This window comes from Talpa europaea (genome assembly GCF_964194135.1).
Source record: "Talpa europaea genome assembly, chromosome: 4".
Lineage (NCBI taxonomy): Eukaryota > Metazoa > Chordata > Mammalia > Eulipotyphla > Talpidae > Talpa > Talpa europaea.
Window position 1 is genome coordinate 4870697 of NC_140070.1, and position 21500 is coordinate 4892196.

The following is a 21500-nucleotide window of genomic DNA, read 5'->3' on the forward strand; positions in this document are numbered from 1 at the left end:
CAGGATGCGAGGATTCCTTGTTAACAAATGAATCAACACGCCATTGTCTTCCTGGGGGTGGGTTTCACTCTCTAGGTAAGTGGGTGACTTGGCTTTTCCGTGAGTGTGACTGTAGACACTTTTCCCGAATTCTTAGTGGTATAATAGGATGATGGTCCCTAGGGAAGAAGACAGCAGGCCAGGCCTGGGAGAAATGGACCGATGCGCAGGGAGCAGCTGCTGAGGGCACCCCCCTGCCTGGCTTAGAGGGCAGCAGCCTGCTAGGATGGTGAGCGCACCGGGTTGTGGCCCACGGGCGCGGGGGGAGTGGAGACGATGACTCAGCCCTGGCTGAGTCACAGGCGGCCTCACCAGGAACATGGGGTTCGGCAGGGCTCGGAGGAGGCTGGTGGGAGGTGGTCATGTGGAATTGCCCAGGGCCCGGAGGCTCTGCCAGCTCTCGGAGGGGCACAGAACTCAGGCAGATGGAAAACAGCCCCACAGCCCTGCTGCTGTCAGTGCCACGAAGACTGCCGCAGAGTAGAGACTGGCGTCCAGGGTGCACTGGGGAAGGCCAGAGCAGGGTGCGTTCCTTCAAAACTGGGCGCGAAAGCAGAAGGCCCAGGCCAGCCCTATGGAGCTACAGTTTCTGGGGACCGGGAGAGTTCCTCAGACACACCTGGGATTCTCTCCATGGCAACCGTCCTGCTGACGCAATGAGAAGCAGCTTTCAAGCAAGGTAGGGAGAGCCCATTACTGCCCGTGGAGACTCAGCTCACGGAGCCAGCAGCACAGGAGGTCAGAAACCAGCGGGCCCTGCAGCCAAACTCATCGGCTCCCTGGGGGCCGGACTCAGCGCCCAGCCCTACGCGCCGAGGGCTGCTGCCAGAAGGGGCTGCTGGCCGAGTTTGTCCTCAGAAGCCTTGTCATTACACAGCAAGGACGGTCCGGGACACAAGCGGGTCGGGCAGGCTGCCCGAGGGCCCCGTGGAATAAACCTCAGGACCGTCCAGATGAATATTGCCCCCTTGGGGTCCGGCTTTCACGGCAGCCGCCTAGTTTAACTTTGTGCTTGGAGTTCGCTCTCTTCCGGCCCGGGAGCCCTCCCTCCTCATCTCTCCAGCCCCCCACGGCCCTTCTCCACATGTGACTTCCTGCCACTGACCTTTGGATGCCGCAGGTGCTCTAGCGAGGTGGGGAGATCCTGAAGGAGGTGGCGTCACCGTCAGGCCTTTCCCCGCGGCTTTACAGAACGCTATTCTCTGATTCATCCCAGGGCTTCTGGCTCCCCAAGGCTAACAAACAGCTTGAATTGGGCCTCCCCAGTGGTGCAGGAGTTCAAGTCTCAGCACTGCCAAGCTAGCGGCAGCCACTGCAGCACGAGTTCAATCCCTGGCCAGGGAGCTACCCACATGGTGCAGCAGACCTCTCCTGCCTCCCCGCTGCTCCCCTCAGCAGTGTATTTCAGTAGATCTGCTTGTTCTGCTCCCCACTCTGTCTCTGGTGAATCCTCTCACCTCTCCTCACTTCTGGCCTGCACCTCAGTTCTTGCATGCATGCATCAATAAAAATAAATCTTTAAAAAAACAGCTTGACTTTATATATCACTGATGGTCAGAACAGCCTCAAGGCTAATTTGCACATAAAGTATCTTCAGCTCCTTCAAGGCAGCTCCTGGAAGGCCAGACCGGGCCAGTGTCTTCCTTGGTTCACAGCTCAATAGCCGACCTGGCGGGGCAGGAGCACCTTGAGGTCAGTGTGCAATGCTAAGTATGGGAGGCAAGATGCTGAAAAGACACCGCCCAGAGTTTCCTCTGGCCTGCGTGGAGACCAGCTGAAGCGCAGAGCTGAGCCTCGATGGCGTTTGGCTGAGGCATCCACGCTTCTCAGATACTGTCCAGTCCTGCTGAACTGGATGCATGAATAAAGCTCCCCGTAATTTCCAGATGGCCCTGTCCCCAAGCCCGGGTAGGGGTGCTCTGGCATCTCGCATTCTTGCTGGTTGGCAGCTGAAGCATTGTGCTCACCGTCCTCCCCCGCAGCCAGCTAACAGCCCAGTGCCCTGCGGTGCCATCCCCTCTAGACATGACTTGATTTGATTTTCTTCTCCAACCCTCCTCTGCCTCCTCCACCCTCCACAGGACATTGTACAGACCTTTCCTCGAGGCCTGGAAAATCTTCATTGCTCCAGTGAGCTGTGTTATGACACTTTGAGTCTCGCCATTAAGTCAATATTTAGAAGTGCAATTTAGAAATGGCAGTAGTTCAAGTCTTCCTGTCAGGTAGATAAAGCAGCAGACTGAAAAATTGATCAGTGGTGAAGAGTCCAAAATACTCTACCTCAAGTCTTGAGAAATTTAATATTGTAAACAGATCCTTTATGACCCACACCCGATGGTGCCATGGAGCTTTCTGAGAACTGTCTGAGAACTGTGCCTCGGGGAAGGAGCTCAGGTCCTAAAATCAAGTCTTCCCCTGGAAGACCCAGGGAAATCAGCCAGAGGTGCATATCAGGGACCTGGAAGGTTCTGCAGAGCAGGTGAACCGCCAGCGCCTTCTGCCAGCACCTCCCCCTCTCCAGCTCTGTGTTTTAAAGTCAATGGACTTTTGTTGAGGGGGGAAGGGAAGAAACTCTAGCACTGACTTTTTATTGAGAGCCACCCAAAGCACAGAAGGAGCCCTGGAGGGACGGGAGGGTGAGGGAGTGTCTGGAGATGGAGTTTGAGCCCCTCGGGTACTGGGGCTCACACAGTGGCTCCTGTTTTTAAGTTTATTCTTATGGCTATCAGGAAGGACAAAAAGGAGCAAAACTAGCAACCTTTTGGGGGGTCTGTGCTTCAAACTCTTGGGAGTGTTCGAAGATTCTGTGTCTCATCTTTTATCACCAAACTGCAGAGCTAGCTCCGGAAGCCACACACCAGGGAATTAGGCAGCGCCCCAGGCCCGGGACAGGGCTCTTCCCTTGAGTATCTGGTTCAGGGGCTCTGGTGCATCACACACCTGCAAGTGGGGAAAGACACAACCGCCCCTCAGTTCCTCTCTCCTGCTTTCCAGAGGTGGGCTCAGTGGGGAGCTGACTCAGCTTCTATCAAGTTTTGGTTGTTACAGTGGAAGTGATTTCACCTGGGCAAGGAATCCACCACACACCGGCAACTGCTTAACATTATGGATCATCCACAGCATCTTCCGCTTCTCCCAGGGTGCACCGCTGCCAACCTGGCTGAGCTGAGCTCTGACGCCTCCACTCAGGCATGGGGACACTAGCTGCCCAGCGACACGTGTGAGTCCGCAGCAGGGCCGGCCTTCACCGCCTCTGTGGGCAGGACACCAAACATCTGCATGAACACTGGAAATATTTTTTCCAGCACATATTTGACATTGCAAATACAAGCATCTGGATTTTCCCTACATTTTCCAATAATGTCACCAATTTGATTTCAAGAAATGTGTCATCTTAGGACCAGAAGAGGCCTTAGTCAGTATGTAGTTTGCTGGTTCCCACCCTGAGCCAAGAGCATCCTTAGGAGACCAGCCACAACTATGATCCCTTTCCAAAAAAATACACCCGCATGTACTACACCCACAATTGCTCACATCAAACAAAAGAAAAATGATGACGACTGCCAAGGGGTCTTTGAGGGACAATGCGTGTTCCTGTGATCTCAAATCGACTTGATTTTTTTTTTGATGGAAACTGTTACAAACTCACCCACGTATCCACCAAAGCTCTTGTAATGGACGCTGTCTGTTAAGAGTGGGCTTGGGCAGAATTCTCCAGGACTCTGGGTTGAATTCAACTTGAGTCATTTCCTTTGTTCGTCGGCAATTTGGCAAGGCTGAATCACGGATGGTGTCTGGGCCAGCGAGGGAAAGATTATAAATTCACTTCTCAAGTATGAGGTTGTCTCAAAGAAAATGATCTTCAAAAGCGTTTGCAGGGTTTCCAGGTGCAGTGCCGTGGAGGGGGTGTGGCCTCTCTAGATGGCTGCTTGCAGAAGCCATGCCCCTCCATCCCACTTTGGTGTCTAGAACCTTCCATGCTTCTCCCATCCCCTCCCGGACCTTCACGCAGGCTGTCCCTTCCATCCACTGCTTGCAGAAGCAATTCTTGCAGCGTTGGGAAATTCTCCTGGGTGTCCAACCCCAGCCTGCCTCCTTTTGCTGGATGGTGTCGTAGCCCAAAGAGCCTCTCAGCCCTTAGGCTAGTTCGAAGGCCTTCCCGCCAACAAGAAATCCAGGGATGAACTTTCATTCTTCCTAGATAATGCAAATCTATTTCTTCATAAAACATCTTAAAGGGTGGGACTCACGGGGTGAAGACAGTAAAGGAAGCCGAGCTCGTAGTGACCTCGTCCAGTGAGGGGTCTGGTCTTCTGGAAAAGGAGCTGCCCCGAGGGAATGGGCCCGGGCAAAAGGAAGGAGAGAGGCTCCGATGTTCCAAGAACCTGCAAGAGTCGAGGATGGACGCGGCGTGGGCGAGGCGGACAGAGTCTAGGGCCCAGCTGAGGAGTGTTTCTATTGGGTTTCAAAATGGCTTTTCCTGATGAGAAGTTGATTCTCCAAATAATGATACAAACACTACTGGGGACTATTCTCCCCAAAATTGTATTTCAGAGCCCTAATCCTCAATGTGATAGTACTCGGAAGTGGGGTCTTTGGAAAGAAAGGAGGTTTAGCTGAGCTCTTGCTTGAGGAGGGGACCCGAGCTCGCTCTCAGCCACACCTGCCACCTGCCACCCAAGAAGAATTCCTCACCGGGCTCCGAACTGCCAGCATCTTGAACTTGGACTCCCCAGCTTCTAGTACTGCTAGTGAGAAATAAACGATGGTTCAAGCCACCCAGTCTACAGTAGCTTGTAGCAACCCGAGTGGCCTGATGCAGGGGATAGGAAGGAAGGTGAGCAAGAAGGGACAAAGGAGGCGTGAGGGCAGATCTGTTGGGGAACAGGCAGAGGTGAACAGTCTGTAAGACTTGGGGAGCACAGGCTCAGCGTGAGGGCTTGCAAGGGAAAGGCTCTCTGGATCGGGATTTGGGTCCCAACAGAAAGTTCTGGGTGGCATCTCGCACCCCGAAGTTGCCCAGTCTGCTGTGGACCAATCCCCAGGCAGCCAGCTGTTCTCAGGAGGATGTACGGGGGGCGGCGTGTAGCGCCGAAGTGGCCGTGACGTCCTTTGCAGGGAGCGTGGGGTCACCGTAAGCACGTGCAGGTCCCGATGGGCAGGGTGTGCGCCAGGGTGCCGGGGGCAGCCTTCATATCCCCTCACTGATTGCCCCCCTGGTCCCACCCGGCAGGAAAGCCCCCTGGTGCTGGGCCAGGGAGTTCCCTGTGAGCAGAGGAAGAGATTAAAACCCACCATTGACCTCTTCATGCCTTGCTGCAGCTTCAGCGTTCCTCCCCAGAGGGGAGACTTGGCCTGGGACAGGCAGGTGTCCGCTCCCACTTGGATGTCCCATTTGTCACTCCTTACACCCAGTGAGTCATTGTCGCTGTGTTTCCAGAGTCCGTGCTCATGGACGAGTCGCTTCTCCCTCTGCCCCCGCACACAAGGCCAGTCTGTGGCATCCTGGCCTCAGGCTGGCCCTGTGTCTTCTCTGGACATCACGAACCAGCTGCCACCAGAGGTCCCAGCCCCGGGGGCCAGCCGACCTTGGAGAAAGGGCTTTGAGATCAAAAGTCAACCCCCACCTCCCGCCTCCCCACCAGGACTTGTTCCCACAAGCTCCTGTGCCTCAGATGTATTTTCCTGGAAAAGGTTACATGTTTCTAAGAGAGTTAATTGGCTTAGCTGTTTTAATAAGCTCTCTTGAGACACGTATTCAACAGTTGTACACCTGCCTCCTATCACATAAAATGCAGCTCACAAGGGTTATTGTTACAAGAAGTGTCACAGTTGGCAAGCCGAGCTGTGCTTGGCAGGCAAGATCTGTGCTTAGGAAGTTTGGAGAAATGTGATTTTTATGGACTCGACTTGGTGGCCCTTAGAGAGGGTCTCCGGGAAGCAGAACCTCACGCGGGAAAGCTGCGCGCTGGGTGGAAAAGTACCAGCATTGGAAAGGGATCACCAGCAGGCAGGGAGACCTTGGGGTGGTCACCTCTCCCTTCGGAGGCCTTTGTTTTCTCAGCTGAAAATAGAAGGGCTGACATCAGGCCGCCGAGCGCATCTTGCGCCAGGCCGCCACCTCCCGGGGGATGTTGCCCTCATCACATACGTCATAGATGTGCACGTCTGTTTCAACAGTTTTTGGCTCCTGGCCACCAACTGCTGTTGTGACAAAGTAGGTTTATTAAAATAATTTGCTGGTGTATGGAAGTTAAGTGCTTTGAAAAAGAAATGCATTCAGTTGTTTTGCACAAAGATGCACGGGCTCCTGGGGGGCCTTGGGTGGCCCCTCAGCTGCCTCTGACCCTGTATCTTCTACTCAGGGTGTATCTAGAAGGCTCTAGAAGAGGCGACTCACTCAACCTGAGCTGGGGCAAGACAGAGGCTCTAGACAGAGATAAGATGAGGTCCTAAAAAGTGAACCCTAATTAAAGGCAGTTTCCTATGGAGTTCCCTAGGGATGATGAGGCAACAAGATGGAGTAAAAGTCAAAATATGCCCTCAAAGTTTTTGTGACATCTTAATCCAGGGAACCTGCTACATCTTTGAAACCCGGGACCCTGCCTTTGCTGTCTGTCCCTGCACAGGCAGAGATTCAGAAACCCCAGCTCTCCGCAGGCGTGTTGGGGCACAGGGCTGCAGTGCAGCCTCAGCTCACAGGCTCCATGATCCCTGCAAAGACGGGAAAATGGCCCGCAGGCAGCAGCCCAAGGTTGAGCAACGCGCCCGCCTCCACAGACGGGGCCGTGGCAGACGCGGGCCCGGGGCCCACAGAGGCCTGATGAGAGAATTCTCTCGTGGGAGCCGCGCAACGCAGCCCCTGCCAGCTGCCCCCGTCCATCAGATAAGACAGGACAAAGCAAAGCACCCACACGGGCTCACCCCGGAATACTGAGCCGCGCTCGGAGATGGCCAGGGTCACCGCTCACGGCCCTTGCTCTGTCGCTGTCACGTCCTGGCTGCTGCTTTCTTCTCACTGGGTTTGCAGCAGAGGGAAGGCGAATGTTTCTGCCTTTGGAGATTTCCCCACGGAGAGGCCGTTCTCGGCAGGCCGAGCAGAAGGGCTGCAGCTGCCCCAGCTTCTGTCCACTTGGCTGCTCAAAGGCTCGTGCGGGTGCGGTCACCGTGTCCAGATGAGCAGCATCTGCCGGACTTGCCGCCGGGCCTTCTCAGAGGAGTGAGACGTGCCCTTCTCGCCCCACCGTCTGGCTCTCTGGCCACCTGAAGAGAGTTGATGACGCCATTTGCTCTGCTGTCGGGCTCTCCCCCTCGCTGCTCTGCTCAGTGGAGGGACGACCCAGAGGAGCGAATCCCCACCATCCTCATCTCCTGCCCCCCCTGCACGGGCCACTTTGTGCTCAGTGTTTTCTGAACGTCAGTGTGCCACAGAGCAGAGCTAGCGCTGCTGGGCCAGGGGTCTCCAAACTGCGATCCCAAGGGCTTCCAAGAACAAGATTAATTTTAAGGCCATCAATTTTAAGATCTTCAACTTTCACATCTATTGCAAAACTTGTCCTGACTAAACCCAGAAGCTGTTAGGCTGTGTGTGCGTGTGCGTGTGCGTGTGCGTGTGTGTGTGTGTGTGTGATGGATCAGAGACATACTAGAGAAACAGCTGTATCTGTATCTGTATCTGTAAGACCTAGAGAAACAGCTGTATCTGGCAACTGGTAACATGTCTCCCCTTAAGTCAAATACTGGTCTCAAAAGCAGCCATGGAGAGGCCAAGAGACTGAACTGAGCTTTTGACGGAACCATATCACGAAGGAAATGACACAGGTTGGAATTCACAGGCCACCGAAGAGAAGAGACCTAGTAAGCACCCCAAAGTCGTCAGAACAATGAAGGGTGACACATGAGGAGTAAAATAAGTTAGAAATAGACAGGAGTAAAAACTTCTTGACATTATCATAAAGATAAAATTGAGCTTTGAATCCTATTAGTCTTTGATTCAATTCACTCTACAATGAGGTGGTCATTGAAAACGCCTTTGCTTTCTACAAGGAGATACAGTGTGTGGAGTGTCAGTGACACCTATAACATGGGACATGGACCGCGTGCACACACACACACACACTCTGCACATTCAGTTGTAAAAATTACCCAGAATAGAGAAGCTTTCCTCTCTCTCAGTAATAAGAGATGGAACTGGAGTCCTGAGTTCAGAATGGCTGGCTTCACTAAAAAAAAAAAAGGTCGACCAAACCAGTCACTTGGATTTCCACTCCTTTTTAGACAAAAATATGCTTGAAATATTTATAAAAACAAGATGCTTTTTTCCCACTTAAAATACGATGTCAATAAATACAAATAACTCAATGGTGTGAAAGCCCAAGTGGCATTTCTCTGCTTCGACACGCCATAATTTAACCACACCTGTGTTGCCAAACATTTAAATTGCTGCTTAACTCTCTATCGTAAGTGATACTGTAATAAAGATGCATGTACGCACAACTTTATTTCCTCAGACTATGCTCCTGGAAGATGTTTGTGAGGCAAAGCACATGTACAGTAAAAACTGTAAGAAATTCATGGCCTCACAGCCGCTGTCTCAACAGAGGAGAGTGACTCAGAACCCACTCCTGAGTAGACGCCTCACCTTGGTGTTTTCCAAACACAGGTCTTGATCCAATCAATTCATGGGTTGCTAATTGGTGTTTTTCTAAACCGCCTAGAACAGAGCCCACTACAGTAGAGCAGGGGAGCATTAGCGCACCTCGCTGCAGCTGGTGGTCCTCCTGTCTCTGCCAGTCCCAAAGCGATGTATTTGCCACGCCCAGGCAGAGCTGAATGGTGTGCTGTGGGGAGCCCCCAGGCATACCCCCTTGACTCCCAGCACTCACTTTCATTTCTATTTCTCGTTAATTGCCTTGATGAGAAGCTCTCTAACAGCAATAAATTACAGTGGTGAGGGCCACTTTCCTGATTTGCCTCTGACCTAAATGACAATGCATCCCAGGAAGTTTGCAGTGTAGAATTTTCACTGCTGTTAATAACTAGCCTGTCAGCAAAAGTTTTTATCTCCTCTTTACATCAACTTACAGAATGGTTTTCTTTTTTATTTATAAGGAGATGGATTTATTTTTACTTAACTATGATGATTAATTCCTAAGACTATTCTTGACGGTCAGATACTATGCCCGATGGCCTGTAACATTTCTGCTTTTTGGAAGTTACTGAGGTTTTCCTTATGGGCCCAAAGAAGATAAAAGTTTCCAACCGTTATATTTGAAAATGATGCATATTCTATAAAAAGAGAAAATTTTCAGTATCTGTGGAATCTGGCATATTAATACTAACATTCAAATGCTCTATATCTTTCTATAGCTGCATCTATGTATTTTAAATAGATACACCTTATCTATTTTTTATTGTTGATGTTCTAAGTTATCTTTAAATTCTTTCACCAAGGTTGAAATTTTTCACTGTACATTTCTAAGACTTCTTTGTGTGTGTGCGCATTGTATAATTGTGATCTGTAAGCAATCACACATGTTGATAGTGTTCAGTGTGGAATTGGATCCATTGCAGATAGCTGACGCCATCATCTACTTTGGTGCTACTCACACACCTGATTTTTGGGTTTATCTTTGGGGGTTTTGGGTGATTCTTTTATCTCTAACTCTTCTGTGTCTGTTTCAAGTGTCAAGTTTGTAAATAGTTTGCAGTTAGATTTTCTTTCTTGCTTCATTTTTACATTCTCTTATAGTAGTTTTATCATTTAATTTTTGAGATACAATTTACATACAATAAAATGAAAAGATTAACATTTATTTTGAATGAATATAGTCAGTCTTCTTTCAGATAAACATTTCCTGGATATTTCCTCCTTTTCTTTTCTCTCACTTTTCATGTACTTTGATGTTTTCTTCCTTCAGTGATTTGGAAATTATGCATACATTTAAAAAAAATCTATTCCAATCTTTTAAAGCAACAGCTAGGACAAAAGATTATGTATTGGCACGCCCCCCCCCCAAATAGAAACACTTTTGCTTCTTTCCCACGCTTCCTTAATTTTTATTTAATTAATTTGGAGCTTTAGATCCAGATTATCACTATAAAAATTTACATATGCTTCATATTTTTCAACAAAAATATTTTCACACATTACCTTAATATATATCACTCAGTCTTCACTAGTCTGCCATCTCCAGCAGCAGACGCTTCCTGATTTACATTGTCTTCCTTGAGCATTATGCCCACCCAGGCTCTGTACAACTGGAATCATACTTTTTAAAAAAAATATATATTTACGCATACAAGAGGTGGGGTATAGGCCAGAGGTGTGAGGGGGCGATGAGAGGATTCACCAGAGACAGAGTGGGGATCAGAACAGGAAGACTGACTGGAATACACTGCTGAGGGGAGCAGCAGGTGAGATAGGAGAGGTCTGCTGCGCCTTATGGGCCAGATCCCTGGACGGCTGGGGATCGAACTCCTGTTGCAATGGCTGGCGAAAGCTCTTGGTAGCACTGTCTTTAACTCATGCACCACCAGGGAGGACCCTGGAATCATACTTTAAATATTCCTTTCCTCTTCTTTTTTTTTTTTTTTTTTTTAGAAAAGCCTTGTTTATTTTTTCACAATATAGGCTTTCTCCCCTCATGTGCGGTCACAATGAGATGCCATCTCACACCTGTGAGAATGACCAACATCAAAAAAATCCCACAGGAGAGTGCAAACTGGTGTAACCACTATGGAGAGCTGTGTGGAGATTCCTCAATCTGCTAAAATGGAGCCTCCATATGATCCAGCAATTCCACTCCTAGGTATTTACCGAAAGGACACAGAAACATTAATTCAAAAGGGCACCTGCACCCCTATGTTTATAGTAGCACTGTTTACAATAACTAAGCTTTGCAAACAACCCAAATGCCCAAAAATAGATGACTGGATCAAGATGTGGTCCATATACACCATGGAATATTACTCAGCATTCAAAAAAGATAAACTAAAAAAAAAAAAAGATAAACTCATGCAATTTGCAGTAACATGGATGGAGCTGGAAGGGATCATGCTCAGAGAAACAGAAAGAAAAAGAAAAATACCGGATGGTCTCACTCATAGCAGGAATCTAGAAAACCTAAATAAGGGACCAGGAAAAAGACTAATGATAATAGAGTAAAAATCAAAATCAACAAGCAACTATAAACCAGAGACACACTATGGGGTGGGGTGGGGGGCTGAGAAGGGGGTAGGATCAAAACAAGGGTGGTGGGAATTGTATGGGGGCTATAACCAAGATGAAAATGCATACATTGTGCAAAAATGAAAAATGATATAAAAAATATATAAAATAAAAAATAAAATAAATTTAAAAATATTTTTAAAAATCCTACATGAGCTGCTGCGGGTGTGCAGCAAAAGGAGGCCTATTCCACTGTGGTGGTTTGTAGACGGGCCCAGCCCTGTGGAAAGCAGTGTGGGGATTCTTCAAAAGAGTAAATGGATCTGCCCTATGACCCAACAATTCCGTCCTCTGTCTTCTTTCATTCAATGGTTCTTCACACGCACTGCTGGTGGGGCAACTCCCAGTAGCTTATTTATTTTTTTTACTGTTGAGTAATATTTCACAGTATAAAGATATCAGATATTGTTTTCTCAGGCTCCTATCTGTGCATATTTGGGCTATTTCAATTTGGAGTTATTGTGACTAAGGTTACTATAAATGTTCTTATAAAAGTCTTTTTGTGGACCTGCTTTCACTGCTCTCGTGTGAATGCCTAGGGGAAAAATTGCTGGCTCATGGAGTAGATGTATGTCTTACTTTATAAGAAACTGTTGAGTAATTTTACAAAGTGGCCAAGTATTTTATTTCAAGCGTTGCAGTTGCTCATCTTCACTTTCAGTTGATGTTTTGTAGAAACCTACTCAGGCATAGAACTATTCGGTTGTCGGAAAAGACATGATGTATCTTTTTCTATGTTTTTCAAGCAAAAATGCATCATGACTTTTCCAAAGGCCCAATACATCAAGTTGCTAATTACTGTGTGGTCTAACTTTCTCTCCAGCTTTTTCTTTTTAGCCAGTTAATGCATTTACATTTAATTTTTCTCCTATAGGTAGCATATATTTTGGTCTTCATTTTGCATCCAGTCTATCTCTGCCTTTTAAATGAAGTGATTTCTATTTGATATAGGTTTCAGCCTCCTGTCTTTATAGTCAACTTTGTCGTAACTGTTTTTATTCCTCATGTTCCTTTCCTGTCCTCTACTTTAAAATTTTTATTATACATTTTCTATTGCCTTTAGTTTATATTGTGGTCTTTTTCTGATGGTTGCTCTGGCTGTACCAATACGCATCCTTAACTTATTCATGTTCTTCCTTGAAATAACACAATTATTGTTTATTACTTAAAAAAATTTATAATTTGATATTAATGTCAAACATATATGTCACAATGTCAAAAATATGCTGTTTCTTTCATCTGAAAACCACTGCCAAATTCCATTAGTCGCAAGTGCACACACCCATGTGCCAGAGGTGCCAAGAACAGACACCTGAACACGCTGTGCACAACTGTTGATCTCTTGTAGATAGGTAGTGGTTTGGGGTGCCAGCACTGAGCACAGGGGGTACAAAGTCTGTCTCCTCAATCAGGGTTGAGTGCACAGCTTTGAGATAGCAATAAAATTCACAAATAACCTTCAACAGGTCAAACACAACTGTCTATACTATGGTGACCAGTCACGATCCCACTGAGTATTTTCCTAGAACATAAGCGCAGGATTGAGGTCACCTAGCCTGTATACCCTAGTCAATAAACAAGTCTTGGGATGGCAGCTGCTGCCTGGGAGGCACCTCTCAGTTGTCCTAGATAACCTTGCTTTCTGCGAGCTCACGATGTCTGGCGGAGAGCGGTGGCGTCTCCCATAGCGCACTCAGACCTTGCTGTGTCACTCCAGATGGAGGAATTCTTCCTGGAGGATGTCCCATCCTCTTAGAAATCAACTGTCACCCCTGGAACTTGTACCCAGGAGTGATGTGAATGCATTTCCTGACACACATGTTCTTTTTTCCCTACACGCCCACCCTGTCCACTGCCACTCCTTGTGGCCACCTTGGCAACCACTTTCTCTGTTCTACACAACAGCTCACCATCTGACACCCCTTGTCTAGAACTTCATGGTGCCTACAGCTCCCCACACATACCTTACTGCCGCTCATCTCTGAATCTTTGCTTCTGCTCCTCTCTTTCCTAGGAATCTCTTTCTGCTCCCCACACTTTGCTCCAGCTCTTCCTTCCACTGGCTAAGCATCATCAATAAGACTGAACCCAACATGGAGGAAGCCTTCTAAGAGGAAATAATACCTAAAATGAAGTTTAGGTTTTATCTATTATTTAATACCTAAATAACACCTAAATCTGAGTTCCCACGACACCAGTACAGATGCCCCTCACTTTGGACTTCATGGACCACAGACTAAACTCTAAGATACTCCACAGACCCCAACAAACACATTTTGGTTGCCACCATGTCTAAACATAGCAACTAGTTCAGAATCAATGGCTCATAAGCAGACTCAATTTCAAGACAATCTCATCCCTTTCCTGCCCTCTATTCTCATAATAAGGTTGGGTGCCTCTTCCTCAGGGCAACCACTTCTTGTCCAGAAGTCCTGGGCAGAGAAGCTGAGGGCACAGCAGCTCCTGACACTGAACACCTGTTACACTTGTTCTTTATTCTGGGAGAAGCAAGGTTGTGGCTCTGAATCTTTGCTTGAAAGCAGTGATTTGAGGCTCACTTAAAATCAGTGATACTAGTGAAAAATTTGTTCTATTAATCCTGGGCCAATCAGATACTATCTAATGCTCCATTGCAGAACAGGCAAAGATGCACTAGAAGACTTAGAAGTTATGAAAAATCTGTATGAAGGCTCTTTTAACTGAGGCATTTCTGTGTAATTTCTAACCAATTTTTGTTTTTTCAAATTGGGAAAAACAAGATATTCACCCATGTCTGCTAGCGCTTGTCTTGATTTGCATTTGAGAACTTTGGCTCTGTCCAAATAAAATTACAGTTACTACACCTCTCAGCGATAAGTTACCGTTTTACATGGAAATGAACAAACATTGCATTCTGATGACTGGGGCTTGCTTTCAGAAATAGGCTCATCCCCCTACCTTGGTTCTGAAGAAAGTAACCATGACCATCTCTTTCCTTCTTAGGCTGTGAGGTTGAGATTCTTGGTGTCAGACCTACTTACTGCCTAGAATATAAAAATGTCCCAACGGATATCAATTTTGCCAATGCAGTCAGCGACGCTCTTGACTCATTCAAGTAAGTGTCCCAAATTCTCAGCCACACCATTGCTCTCCCTTGTTTCTGGAACCAATGATGATTGCTAACGTGAACCAAGAAGGCTTGGTATGGGCGCAGTGATGTCTGAGGTGGGAGCCTCTCACCTGGTGATTGTTAGCTATGAGAGAATAATTGTGAGCAGATCTCAGGCAGGAGCGCTCTTGGAAATGCTGAATTGAGAGCAAGAACATCCTCAAGGACTTGGAAATTTCTTTTTTTAAATTGATGGACAAAAAGAAACAATATAAATGTTGACCTTTTTCTAATCATGATTTACTGAATGCTTGTACCTGGGGAGATAGTAATAAGTATTTGGCAAAAAATACTCTCCCCAAAGGAAAGATCTGTGGTGGAAAATTGCCTCCTCGTCCCTCTTCTTGGAACTGTGCAAAGGCTATTAGCATATTACAACACAGAATCTATTTTGCTTCCTTCCACCTGGATACATGACACAGAGCTTGAAAAGCGCAGAGGTAGGCGATGGAGTCCTGAACAGCACCTGACTCTGTTAGGGAAACCGCGCAACGAGAGGTCAGGACAGAGCCTCGGGTCAGTCTCAGCAGAAGTGGAAATCTAAGGGGAGACGGGGCGGGGGGCTGGGGTGGGGAGCAGGGCATGGTCTGTGCTAGGAATTAGCAACCATGAGGGTGAGGATGTTGGGGGTTTCTCCAGGGCTGGACTGGAGGTCACCTTGGCTGCTGAGTGGGTCTCCTGGGTAGAGTCGGGCAGATGACACACCAGAAGCAGCGAGGCCCAGGGAGTGTCTGCATCCTCCTGATGGAGGTTTGAAGTGGGACAGAACCCGAGAGCCAGCTTGCCCAGGCCTGGTGCTGTTACTACCACTAACCACAGAGACTGACCACTTACGAACCCCACCCCAAGCATCATGGGTGCAGCCATCACCCCCACAGAGCTGCAAAACTGGCCAACACTCCTGTCTTTGCTGATTCTTAGAATGCTCCCGCTTCCATGAGAACCCACCAAGGAGGGCCTTCAGGACACACGTAGGTTCAGGTTCTGGTGAACAGATTGGAGAGAAAATAGGTCTAAACACCTAAAAACGGAGAAGTAACAGATTTTTCAGTTTAGATTATTTTTCTGGGGAGGGAGGAGGCTAGGTCAGGGTCTGGAGGAAGGAAACTTGATATAAATATTCTTTAACACATGGTTTGTAAATCATGTGTGAGGCGGGCCCCTGCCTCCTGCTTCCTTTTCATGCCTGTAAATGCTAGAAAGTCACACACACGACGCATTAGGATATTGTGTTCCAGCCTCGCGTGCGCGAGTGAAGCAGAATGGCACGGGGCACGGGGCACGCAGCGGATGTGCTAGGCTGGAGCTCGGGTGTAGCTCCATGCCCATGCAAGGCTGTTGCCAACACACCAACGCAAGCCACCCCTCCAGGTGTGGCCATCGCTCGGTGGGCATTCGGAACACAGCCGTCACACAAATACCGATGCCCCAGGGTGTAATCAGTTCCACATTCATCTTACCTGGACAGGTGAGTGGTTTCTCGCTGTCTCCCACCGGCAAGTCACAGGTACAGGAGCCTGGAACACTAGGCCGCAAGAATCCCAGGTCAGCGCTGGCCCCTCTGAAAGAGGAGGAAGCCCCTTCTTCAACCAACCTATGCCCACCCCCACACACGCTCAGCCCTCTAGAGCTGGAGTCAAGGAGAGGATGAGGGTGGCTTCTCTGCAACTCTCTCCACCTGGGCCTGGGGCTCGCCGGGCTGAGGTGGAATGGCAACTCCTGTGGCTCAGCAGGTGGAGCCCTGACTCCACGTGAGCAGACCCCTCCTGCTACATCCCACTCACCTGCCAAAGAAGTCAGCTTGTGTTCTGTTTGTAGGATAATCACACCTCAGCGGGCAGGAAAGGTGTCTGGCACGAGAGCCAAAAGAACTTGGGGAACTCACCTGGGGAACAGGGGTGCAGCTCGCAGCCACAGTGGGCAGAGGGAGCCCGCTCAGTGTGCAGGCCAGCTGGCGCAGCCGCATACAGGGCTTGGCCTGGAACCACTGGGCGCAGGAAAGACGGACAGGGCTGCTGTCCTGTGTCCTGCTGTCGTCTGTCCTGCTGTCCTGTGTCCTGCTGCGGGCGCGCTGGGCGACGGCTGCCTGCAATGCGTGTGGTCCTTTACTGTGACACGGGTGTTGAGAAAAGAAAAAAGCTTTCATGCAAATTAAAGGAGGCTGCACAAAACCTCCAATGTGTCTCCCTGGTTAAGAAAGGGAATAAGGCTATGTAGGCTTGGGCCCTGGGGTTAAGAACAAAGGAATTTAATTTCATTGGCTAACAAGTGGGCTGAGGGCAAGGAAATGTGGACTTGGCTGGTTACGGGCCGTTCATACATGGGGAGGCATGAAGAGACGTGTGAATTTCTCTTCATGTAGCCCCTTCCCTGTGCACTGGCGTCTCCCAACCCAGTCAGCCTGGGACTCAGCTCAGGATGAGTTGCTTCTGCTTAGGCCGCACCATTGCTAAGCCCGTGGGCTCTGTGTTTGTGAAAGCACACACAAAACTTTAGGTGTTTTTTTTTTTTTTTCCTTTTGTGCTCTAGGGTCTGAGAACAATTTAACCATTGCACTTTGGTTGCAAGGCTCAGAAAACAGCTCCCAAGGAATTCTTTCAAGATCCAGAACCTCAGTGCTGCTGGGGCTAATCAAGGCCTCGATGGGTTATGTTCCTTCCACAGGCCACGAGACAGCGGGCCCCCGTGCGGGGCACTGTCCCTCCTCCCTGGGGACTCAGAGAAAGAAGGAGCGACAATGCAGGCTGGCACAGATGGGTTCTCCTCTCTGCTTGGCACAGAGGGAAGAGCCTTTTGGGACGTCTGGAAGTAAATGGGAAATGGAAAATGTTTCTTTCCCTTTGCTTCCCATTCACTGTGCACCAAGCACTTTACAAACATCGGTTTGCTCGGGGCAGGTGTGGTGCTTCAGGCGGAGAAACTGGGGCTTAGAGATATTTCTGCTGTTCATTCCAGACACTCAGGTTAGTAAGAAGAGAAGCCAGAACTGGAACCCAGATTTGTCTAATTTGCATGCCCTGTCAAAGAATGCTGCTAAAATAAAACTTTGTCATGTGCACATTACGGATATATATGAGGATTGTGCCAAAGTCCAAATTAATTTATTACCGAGGGACTCAGGAGAGGATAAGGCAGGCTCAAAGAAAAATATAAGAAATCTCTAGAAGGATGGTGAGTGATTGGATATGATTAGTGTTTGATGACGAAAAGCTTGGTGATTTAGAAGATAATCAAACCATAACCTCTGCAACTGCTCTCTCCAGCAGACAAAAATCATTTTCATCTGATCAGTTTCCTACACATTAACAGTTACCCTTACAGAGTTTGGGCTTTAATCAATAGTTCAATCTGGTGACAACAGCAGGCGTAGTCAACGTTGCTCGACGCGACAGTGGAAAAAGGCAATTATTTTTTGGTCTTATTTCTAAGTGTTGTGTCATTTTTCTTAACAATTAACAATTTCAACCACCCTTTAAATGACCTCCATCTCTCCCTAATTCTTCTCTAAGAATCCTAGGGTGATTCGGGTTACCTAAGGGTAACTGGGTGTCCCTAAATCCCTCAGCTGGGGGCCCCTTGCACTCTCACTCAACTGCGTGAATGGCCACAGGACCTTCTGGCTTGATTCCTGCGCCTTAAAGCTATAAATGACCAATAACAGCTGCAGGCATTTCCACCATCGCTCCTCGCTCAACCACTCCATTATAAATGAGCTGCCTTGTGAGGGAGACCAGACCCATGTGGAAAACAGCTGGCCACGAAGAAGTTGTCAGCTAAACTCCAAACAGGCAAGAGCTCTCAGCCCTTGAAGACACAAGTCCCTAAAGAATCCCTGAAATGCCGGCATAGAAACCTTTCACAAAACGCACGTGCATAAATCCCTGAATTGCAAACACCCCGAATCTACTGTTCCTGGTGTTTGGGTTGACAGCTTCCTGACACAAAGCCATCAGGTCCATCTGTGGTGCTTAACTGGCATCTGACCACAGGGCACCGTGCCTTGCCAATATGGCGAGCAGCCTAATGAAGCCAGGCTAGTGTCTGCTGTGTTCAGGTGAGGCGTCTACGATGTAGGACCTCAACCTCGACATCATGGGAAACCTTGTTTGTGGATTTTTCCCCACATACAAACCCCACCCTGGAAGTGCTCACATGTCACATATTGTGTGAATTAGCACAATATGAAGCTAATCTGAGTTTTGTGAAGGCTCTTTACCATATTGGTACACCTTGTTCTACCGGGCTTCCTGGGGGTGGAGGATCCTTCAAGGAACCACTGCAGCAAGAGCAGGTGGGCTGAGAATGCCATTCCGGGGACTTGGCCCATGAGCTCTCTCGGAGGTTCGGGGTCGTGCTCAGGACGTTGGAGGCGCCAACCTGGGTTTGGGTCTTGGCTCCGCCTCCCACTTGCTGAGTGATGCCAGCAGCTGCATTAGCTGCCTGCTCAGCTCCTGTGCTCCTGCCAAACAGGGCTGCTGTGCGGGTTAAATAAGATAATATAGGAGAAGGCCTCAGCGTGGTGCCTGACGCAGGGTAACTATTGTTGACTGAGCACTTGCTAATAGTCCCCAGTCTGCGGCAGGCACAGAGCGCCTCACCAAAGCCTGCGCTCCAGCTGAGAGCCAGGAGAGGGCGAACCCCCCAAGGGTCAAGTGATCTTACAAGGCAGAGCCGGAGGACATCGAAATGGACAGTACAGTGCAGGGCAAGAAATCCTATCCCAGAAATGAATCTGGCGTGCTGTGGGCCAGGAGGGCCACCCGCTGAGCCTCAGGGCACGACCACCACCACATCATCATCATCATGATGTTTGTTCTGTCTGGGTGTCTTGCAGGGAGGTCATAGGCAAAGCTAGAGCGGAAGAGGGGGGTTGGGGTGGACGCACCCAGGGAAGGCGGGGAGATTATTGCAGTAACATCCTCGCTCCCTGCCTCCATAAGCCTCTTTCTCCAAGTGATGCCACTAGTTCCGGTCACTCTCAGCCCAGCATCCAGGGTTAAATAAGTGGGTTTTTACCATCATCACTCTGGCCAAGAGCGGGAGATTTGCCAGAACAGGGGTCTTCCTGGGGTCCACAGAAGTGCAGTCACCACTGGAATTCACACCCTGGAGCACACCCCGTGTGTCCCCCTAGAACAAGGTCCCAGGAGTGTCAGCAGGTATCACGCCAGGTTGTCCACAGAGTGAAGCTCGTACTTATTCTCGCCAGGCAGTTCAACACCCAGCCTAGTGCTTTATTTAGAGACTTGCCAAAATCAAGTAGCGTGAGTCCAACAGCCCTGGTGTAAGGGACCGCATCTTGCTTTTCTGATCTCCAACGGCCGCGGGCGGCGAGGGCGGCGCTATGAGAACTGGCGCCTGCTCCTCAGCACACCTGCCAGCTCCCTGGCCAGGGCGAACAGAGCTGTGGGGTGAGGTGAGGAAGGGACACATCGCATGCTCTCCGCCGCGTCGCGTCCAGCCTTGGTGCTCTTTACCTTCTCTCCCTTGAAGATGTGCCTTATTTCATTTAGGGCGTCAGCTTGGCTCGGGGGTGCTGATGCCTTCCCCGAGGACTGGCTGAGAGGGGAGCGCGCTGGGGAGGGCAGGGACTGTGTCAACCCTGCCTCTCTCCCTTGCCCGCCCCAGGAGTGGCCGGGCTGACCTGGCAGCCATCTACCACGAGCGCATCGACGTGGAAGGTCATCACTATGGCCCTTCGTCACCCCAGAGGAAAGACGCCCTGAAGGCTGTGGACACCGTCCTGAAGTACATGACCGCGTGGATCCGGGTGAGCTAAGCACGCATCTAAAACATGTTCGCCATCTTTCCTGCCACTCTCTGCTTCTTGCCTGTCACCCCTTCCACGGCTTCCTTCCTGCTGTTGATAGTGACCAGGCCAGTGGAAGGCTTTGGGGTCTATTTTCTTCAGGAACCAAAAGACCCTTTTTTTTTTTTCCACATCCAGGCCGGTGGGGTTGACATGACGGAGGTCTGTATCGTTAAGCCTGAATTTTCTGCAAAGAGGGCTCCATCCTTTACCAAACGTGCTAATTCTGTAAGCAGCTTGGCCCAGGAGCCAGACTGAGGTTTGGTCCCTGAGCCTGCCACACTTTAATGACATTAGGGAATGATCTTATGCAAGTTCTTCTTACTTTAAATTTTCCAGTGCTTTATTTTTCACATCTGTTAAGCATATGAGTGATCACTGCCACGTTACCACACAAGTGTGTCTCAAACTTGAAGACAGAGAGGGAACCGTCCTAGCTGTGAGCCCATAGGTATGATTTCCAGCACAACTGGCGCAGGAGTCTTCTCTCCTCCCTGCTCCTCCACCCCAAGTGTTGCTGTGGTGCTCCTGAGCTGTGGTGCTCCTGAGCTGTGTCTCATCAGGGCAGAATGGCAGGCAACTCCATTCAGAGTGGAGACCGCATTCTGCCTCCCAGAGCTCGCAGCCTGTCACCCCTCTCCAAGACTCCTGGTGCAAGCGCGTCTCTCCATTGGCACCATTTTGACTTCTGTCTGCCCACAGGAGCGTGAGCTGCAGGACGACCTCAACGTCATCATCTTCTCAGACCATGGAATGACTGACATTTTCTGGATGGACAAAGTAATTGAGCTGAACAAGTACATCAGCCTGAGTGACCTGCTGCAAGTGAAGGACCGAGGCCCAGTTGTGAGCCTGTGGCCTGCACCCGGGAAACACTCTGAGGCAAGAGGCGCCATGATGGGATTGAAGGGTGGCTGGAAGGGCACGGGGCAGGCGGGGTTCTCCGTCCGTCCACATTCACCCCCACTTTGTGCTTTAGCTTGTTCTGGAACTTGAATACTGACATTCAGAGCTCCAAGTCCAGAGGCAGTGGACTCGTCTGCCCTCAGCCATGTGGTTCATCCTCTGGTGGGCATGGAAAATGGGCGGTCATTGGATTTTAGTGGAATTTAAATGAGGTCAAAGATATGCAGGATTTAGCATGTTATACCTTTCATCCTTAATAGGTTTTTTAGATTTTTTAAAAAGATTTATTTATGCATACAAGAGCTGGGGTACAGGCCAGAGGTGCAGGGGGTGAGAGGATTCACCAGAGACAGAGTAGGGAGCCAAAC

At 49.2% G+C, this 21500-nt stretch overlaps 1 protein-coding gene across 1 annotated transcript in view; it reads left to right on the forward strand.

Annotated features, from left to right (window-relative positions):
* Window positions 1-21500, forward strand: part of ENPP6 (ectonucleotide pyrophosphatase/phosphodiesterase 6) — a gene marked incomplete at its 3' end in the record, with an annotated part of 74589 nt that overhangs the window by 37395 nt on the left and 15694 nt on the right. The window contains exons 3-5 of the mRNA XM_084231228.1: window positions 14252-14363; window positions 20046-20187; window positions 20929-21108. Of these exons, the coding sequence (XP_084087354.1) occupies window positions 14252-14363; window positions 20046-20187; window positions 20929-21108 (434 nt within the window). The remainder of the gene's footprint in view (window positions 1-14251; window positions 14364-20045; window positions 20188-20928; window positions 21109-21500) is intronic.